Here is a 7,602-nt window from a genome sequence, read left to right on the forward strand (position 1 = left end):
CTATGATGTATTTTCATTATTTTTATTAATATTTATTAAATCTTGCATTACCTCACATGTTTATATTGTAAATGTCATTTTTATGATTTACTGATTATTAATTTTGCCAAAAAAAACTATAATTATTAAATAAAAAGTAAAAGGATCCAATAAAAAAAGAAAGATGTAAATAAAAAGAATTGAAGAACCCAATAAAAAAAATCATGCAAATGAAAATAAAAGATTTAAGGTGATAAATCTTTTTTGAAGAATCAAATAAAAAAGAAGGGATGCAAATGCAAATGCAAAAAAAAATAAAAATAGAGGTGGTTCACCAAGTTTTTTAATTGTATTAATTAAAAAAAATTACATTTACAAAAAGAGAAGAAAAAAAAGAAGACGCAATAACAAGTGATTCAAGACAAGAAAATTAAATAATTTAAAAAACGTGTGGACGGTGAAATATTCTTTATGGCTCACATCATTTTCATATGGCTTTCGAACACATGCACGCTTGTGTTGTATAAATAAGGCAACACAGACACTGAGATTTCATACAAAAGTAAAAGGAAACACAACGCCATAGCTATCCAACTCATCTCTTGCTCTCATCATCATAACGCCTCTTTCTTGGTCCTGAACACCCATTTCGCTTATCTCTGCAAAAGCACGCAGTCTCTGAAAAGAAACAGAGAGATATACACAAGATGGCACTTACTAAAGAAATCATGGGTGGTCGTTTAATTGGTGGACCATCATTTGTAACAACATCAAGAATGTTCATGAACCAAAGGCTAGGAATGGTTAAAAAGAACCAGTTCTTGGTGAGTCCGGTTCTGGTGCCTCTGCAACAGATTAGAAGACAGGAGCAAGTAAGGAGAGTTGTGAAGGGTCCTCCTGTGGCAGTCATCAGTGAAGATATAATCAAGGCTAATAACAACACCATCTTGCCTGGAAAAGCAGTGAAATTCAAGGTGAGAGCTTTGGTGGCTGTGAGAAACAAACACAAGGAGGACTTGAAGGAGACTATCGTGAAGCAGTTGGATGCTTTAACTGACAGTATAATTGGGAGAAATGTAGTTTTGGAGCTTATTAGCACCGAAGTTGATCCAAGTAAGTAAAGTAGTATTTCTCCACTCTAAATAAAAGGGTGATCATCACTAGCACTTGTTTTGGATTCTCTAATGGCGACAAATTATACTTATTTTCAGTTTTCTTTGTTTGATATGAAGAATCAAACTCTCATGATCATATGGGTTGATTTGCATGTTTGACATAATTATGCTCCCTTCTTTCATTAGATCATAGAAACCTAGAATTCAATAATGATCTTAAATGGCTCTATAGAAAGCAAGGAACCAAAGAGAAGCAAGGAAGCTGCGTTAAGAGACTGGTCGAAGAAATCAAATATTAAAGCTGAGAGGGTCCATTACACTGCTGAATTTACAGTAGACTCCGATTTTGGTGTGCCTGGGGCAATCACAGTGAGCAACAAGCATCAACAGGAGTTTTTCTTGGAGACTATCACCATTGACGGTTTTGCTTGTGGTCCCATTCATTTCCCTTGCAACTCATGGGTACAACCCAAAAAAGATCATCCTGCGGAGAGAATATTTTTCTCTAATAAGGTAATTATGTTTCTATCTACTAGTTTCTGAATTATCACTTTTCTTGAAATGCAGGATACGGTCGGATTTTTTTTTTGGGGATGTTATTGTCCAGTAATATACAATTTATAAAGGTCAAACCATGTGTTCCATGTGGTCAGGTCTTGACTTCTTTAAAAATGATAGTCAAGTGCAACAATTCAGAGCCTACTGACATTGAATTTTCAGCCACTTAATATTTCTTTTTTACTGCTTGCTTTGTATGTATGTATGTATGTATGTATGTATGTATGTATGTTTGCTTGCATGATATTAGGTTTTTTCTATTCATTTTCTTGTCTTGTAAGAGAGCAAGAGATGGCTTGATATTCATTTTGTTTTACAATGATTATAGCTTTTGTTTGTGATTATGGTAATAAAGGTATTGAAAATGTTTTTCAATAAAAAATATATTAAAATTATTTTTTATATTAATATATCTATCTGAAAATATAATTTTTTCATTATAAAAAAATTTAAGATTTAAATAAACAAAATTTACACCTTATTTCCGATGACACCACAATTCTTCAAAATAGGAAATCGAGTTTCACTGAGTTAAAAATTGAATTTCCTCACATCTCGCTCTCAAAAAATGTAGTGGAATGCCCACTGTGAAGACATTGGAAAAGGATACTGGCAACAGTAAGACTTTATTTAGATTCCCCTATAATTAGACGGGGGTCACCCTCCGTAAGGGACCATGGACCTATAAGCCTGACGCAACTAGATTATGGATGGGTGAGGTGTCTCTGTGCTTCTTTCCTTTTTACCAGTAGAAAACGAGAACACAGAGGAGCGAGGAAGTCTTTTACAAGTACAGATAGATACAAACTATTTGGAACGCACACTTCCCTTTGATCGATGAGCTTGCTGCCAACATGATGATGATCAGCTGGTTCAGTCTGTTTGTATCATGGCATGGGTTCTATGGTATTGATGGAGATGAGCCTTTTGTAACTGTCTAAGGGAGCAACTGTCATCCAGTCACAACCTTGATACTGCAGTCCATGGACTCCTACGTTGAGAATAAAGAAAATTCCTGTTTGTAAATTTTATTAGCATGGTCTCTTGTGCTTAAATTCAGTTTTTTACATATATATATGACTTCTAATCTGAGCAGCCATATTTACCAAGCGAGACACCAGCTGGGCTTAAAGCATTGAGAGATAAGGAGCTAAGCAATCTCAGGGGCGATGGCAAAGGAGTAAGAAAAATGTCAGACAGGATTTACGACTTCGATGTGTACAATGATTTGGGAAATCCAGACAAGGGTAATCACTTGGTTAGACCAAGACTTGGTGGTAAAGCAATTCCATACCCAAGACGATGCCGTACTGGTCGCCTTCCAATGGATTCTGGTTAGTCAGGTTTTGCTTCCTTGATTTGATGATTCAAACATATGATCCATTTCTTTTAGTTGCACACCACTTGCTAATTTCCGTAGGACTTAATTAACTGTGCCACTGCTTGAAAAGTTCTAAATACTTGCTAGGACTTACCATGGAGATGCTTCCTTTTATACATTCGCAATACACACTCACATGAATCCTGCTTGATTCCTCGCGTACTTACCAGATATTAACGCGGAGAGCCGGGTGGAGAAGCCAACGCCACTGTACGTGCCTAGGGATGAACAATTTGAGGAGTCTAAGCAAATTACATTCTCAAATGGGAGGCTTAGAGCTGTGCTTCATACTCTAATACCAGCAATTAAGGCCAGCATTTCTGCAGATAATCAAGACTTTAGTAGCTTCTCAGACATTGATGTTCTGTACAAAGAAGGGCTTCTTCTTAAAGTTGGATTGCAAGATGAAATCTGGAAGAATCTACCATTGCTCAAAGCGGTCAACAAGATACAAGAGTCTGGCGAGGGACATCTCAAATATGACACGCCAAAGATTCTTTCCAGTGAGTACATTCCCTGTTAGATTTCCTATATTTTCTTTTTTTGTATCAATCATTTTTTTTTCCTTTTTGTTATACATTTTATATTCGTTAAAGATCGCAAGAACCATGGAACTTTTGGATCGTAAAGCAGGGGACAAACGTTGCGTATGCTACAATACGCAAACAAGAAATAGACGGATTTTTGGTTGTATGATTCACTAGTTAAACTCGCATGGCAAGGGCACTAACTTGACCGTCCGAAGGACACTTTCCTATAGGGTTCAGTTTTTGAATCAGTGATTTTCTAGGTTTATTGTCGATGTCCCGTTTTTTTTCGGACCACAGAGATAAAACTGATTCATACATGCCCGTGAAATTGAACCATCATGAAAATAACGTCGTGAATCCAGAAAACCACTAGAAGAAGAAAAAATGTGTTAGGCACTAGGCATTAGCCATCGTGCATTTAGTGGGATCCAAGTCATGCACACTGAAGTTTTTCAAGAATAAAAGTAGATTGCCTGGCTTACATTGCTCTTGCAAGGAAGAATGATGTTGTCTAGCATTTGATTACCAGAGAGAAAAAGGCCCACTATGCTTTTTCTTTGCTGGTTGCCCAGTTGGGAGCCAATCCTGATCAAATTAAAAACGTGCTTGTGAGTTTCCAATACCTTTTGGTGGCACGCAGTTGTTTATGTGCAAAGTGGATTAATTTCTTGTAAACAAGTAGACAGTCCAAAACATGATGAATTAATTAATCAAGATTAATCTACAAGCAAGCATGTGATTCGCAATATTGCAGGGGACAAGTTAGCCTGGTTGAGAGATGACGAATTTGCCCGTGAAACTGTGTCAGGAATAAACCCAGTCAGCATTGAGAGACTTAGGGTTTTTCCACCAAGAAGCAGTCTTGATCCTGAAATTTACGGTCCACTAGAATCTGCTCTCGAAGAAGAACACATTCTGGGCCATCTTAATGGCTTGTCCGTTTCGCAGGTAATATTCCCAAATCTCCTGCTTTCCTTTTGTAGTCACTAGCAGTGTCATATTAAAAAAGAAAAAAAGAGAGACTTGCATTATCACGCATGTTCTTCTCGTTTCATTCTTCTTCCTGAGATTACCGATATTTCGTGGGCCACCTTATTATCGGATCTTATGTTTAATTCGCTTGTTTTTCCTAACCATGCCTGGCCTGAATATTGCTATTTGAACCTTGCAGGCCCTGGAGGAAAATAAATTGTTTATGATTGATTACCATGATATTTATCTTCCATTTTTGGACCGGATTAATGCGCTTGATGGTAGAAAAGCATATGCAACTCGTACCATATTTTTCTTGACGCCTCTTGGGACACTCAAGCCCATTGCTATAGAGCTTAGCCTCCCACCAGCGGGGCCGAATTCCCGATCAAAGCGTGTGGTTACACCTCCGGTGGATGCAACTGGCAGTTGGATTTGGCAACTGGCCAAGGCTCATGTTTGCTCCAACGATGCCAGTGTTCACCAGCTTGTCCATCACTGGTAAGAACAAAAAATGAATAACTCAAGTCATCAGAAGGTGATCATTTAAGTTTTTTGGACGAAGATATAAAGTTCTCCATGGTGGCATTGATTGAAACATCATAATGATTATAGGTTACGCACACATGCTTCCCTGGAGCCATTTATACTGGCAGCACACAGGCAATTGAGTGCAATGCACCCTATATTCAAACTCCTGGATCCACACATGAGATATACACTAGAGATCAATGCCTTAGCCCGCCAAAACTTGATCAACGGTGATGGTGTTATAGAGTCTTGCTTCACCCCTGGCCAATATTCTATGGAGATTAGTGCTGCTGCCTACAAAAACTTTTGGCGTTTTGACAAGGAAAGCCTCCATGCCGATCTCATTCGCAGGTGCGTTTACCGCGCACAATTATTCATGGGCATCTATATATCGCTTCTAAATCTCTTTCCCGGGGACATGAAAAGATAGGATCCAGTTGGTTTAGAGATTTAACATTATGATGAAATTATTGCATAAACCTGGCCCTTATGAACCAAACTAATCACACGCAGACTTGGCGCAAAACACTAAATAATTCCAGGTTCATTGCACCAACCATCAATCGGTCATATATAGAACCTGATCCGCTTACTGTTTTTCGGGATCGAAATTGCAAAGGGTCTCTTGCTCTTTCTTCTGATGAAATTCATGTTTGGTTTATTTGGTATATGGAAATCCTGTATCTAGTATTCATTGATCATTGTTGCCGTTGCAGGGGAATGGCGGTGCCTGACCCGACACAACCACATGGTCTAAAGCTTCTACTTGAGGACTACCCATATGCCCAAGATGGGCTACTGATCTGGTCTGCCATAGAGAACTGGGTCCGCACCTATGTCGAGCATTACTACCCAGATTCAAGCATAGTCTGTAATGACAAAGAGCTCCAAGCCTGGTACTCTGAGGCCGTCAATGTCGGCCATTTCGATCTTCGTGATGCTGATTGGTGGCCCAAGCTGGCTACGAGTGATGATCTTATCTGGATCCTCACCGTCCTCATTTGGCTTGCATCCGCACAACATGCCGCACTGAATTTTGGGCAGTATCCCTACGGTGGTTATGTGCCTAATAGACCAACCCTAATGAGAAGATTAATCCCGGAAGAAAATGACCCTGAGTACGCAAATTTCCTAGCTGATCCACAAAAGTATTTCCTATTAGCATTGCCAAATGTGCTGCAAGGCACAAAATTAATGGCTGTGATAGACACATTATCAACGCATTCACCAGACGAGGAGTACATAGGGGAACGACAACAGCCATCAATATGGACAGGCGACGCTGAAATGATTGAAGCGTTTTATGATTTTTCAGCCAAGATTCAGCAGATAGAGCAGGAGATCAACAGAAGGAATGCTGATCCTAGCCTTAAGCATCGGTGCGGCGCAGGGGTGCTCCCATATGAATTGCTTGCCCCTAGTTCAGGACCTGGGGTAACATGTAGAGGTGTCCCAAATAGTGTTACAATATAAGCTAAATCAAAACTTGGAACCAAGTGGTGGCAAGTGATTAATGGCCCCAGCAGACTATTAATTAGGTATTTGTGGGCCACTTGCATTTGGAAATCAGTGCTGAGAAGAGGCCATTCCTTCTCTTTTTTTTAATATATTATTATTATTATTATTATTATGATAGATGTTTAAACTATTTTGTACTTATCATTTCTATATTTTTATTATATGGATAAATGATTTTTATACATATTAACAAATTAATAAAATATAATAATTTAAAAACATTTAAAAATAATATAATTTGGCGAGTCACAAGTTTCTTTGCAACTTTCTAGCTATAAATATCATATATAACTTGCAAGACACGTGATTCCTTTAAAAAAAAATAATAAAAGCAATTTTTTTTTCTAGATTTTCAACTCCTTGCCACAAAAAAGGAAAAAGAAAAAATTAATACAAGTATAAACATCACAATTCAAAAACGCAAGCCTCAATTCATCTCCACAACATAATTAAAAAAAATCAACACATATCACAACTCATCGAATATAATAATTCACAATTAATAATTAAATACAATAAGAATTAATATAAAATTTTATTAAATTTAAACTAAACTAATAATTCTTAAAACATTAAAACATACAATTTTAATTATATCTAAAAATCACTCTACCTCATAGATAAGCTACAGTTTCAACTTGTTTAACTCGAGGATGGGTCTGTAATGTTCTTATAGGGTCAACATCAAAATTGTCCAAGCTTGTGGACAAGATTGAATCACTCGTCCCTGATTGAATGTTCTTTTTTACAATAATGATCTCATCTTTTACTAAAATCATTCCATTTCAAGATGTTAATCTCCCTAACTTTTTTAAGTCAAGCACAACACAAAATTAGTCATTACAAACAAAGTAAATTATTCAATAGAAAATATGTAAAATAGATATACTTAAAAAAATTGTGCACACCTGGCTACTTGTCACCTCTTCTTTAAATATATTTTACATAACTATTGATATAAACGTGGAAGCATGACCCTGGTTATAGTTAAAAATATCTCAAAAACCCTGAAAGAGTG

General features: G+C 37.1%; 1 protein-coding gene across 1 annotated transcript; it reads left to right on the plus strand.

Annotated features, from left to right (window-relative positions):
* Positions 1–519: 519 nt before the first annotated feature.
* LOC105133968 (linoleate 13S-lipoxygenase 3-1, chloroplastic) lies at positions 520–6,662 on the plus strand. Its single transcript, XM_011038147.1, has 8 exons — positions 520–1,092; positions 1,327–1,607; positions 2,749–2,986; positions 3,204–3,536; positions 4,318–4,511; positions 4,735–5,036; positions 5,151–5,417; positions 5,783–6,662. The coding sequence occupies exons 1-8, from the start codon at positions 687–689 to the stop codon at positions 6,537–6,539; spliced, it is 2,778 nt and encodes a 925-aa protein (XP_011036449.1). The 5' UTR covers positions 520–686; the 3' UTR covers positions 6,540–6,662.
* Positions 6,663–7,602: the final 940 nt, after the last annotated feature.

The sequence above is a fragment of the Populus euphratica genome, unplaced genomic scaffold (assembly GCF_000495115.2).
Source record: "Populus euphratica unplaced genomic scaffold, PopEup_1.0 scaffold38.1, whole genome shotgun sequence".
NCBI classification, from domain to species: domain Eukaryota; kingdom Viridiplantae; phylum Streptophyta; class Magnoliopsida; order Malpighiales; family Salicaceae; genus Populus; species Populus euphratica.

What these genes read in the sequence shown, in the direction of transcription:
- LOC105133968 (XM_011038147.1), top strand. Translation starts at nt 687, where the DNA reads ATGGCACTTACTAAAGAAATCATGGGTGGTCGTTTAATTGGTGGACCA. An exon ending in CACGCCAAAGATTCTTTCCA is followed by an intron (nt 3,537 to 4,317) that starts GTGAGTACATTC and finishes GCAATATTGCAG; the next exon opens with GGGACAAGTTAGCCTGGTTG. An exon ending in ATGGCTTGTCCGTTTCGCAG is followed by an intron (nt 4,512 to 4,734) that starts GTAATATTCCCA and finishes TGAACCTTGCAG; the next exon opens with GCCCTGGAGGAAAATAAATT.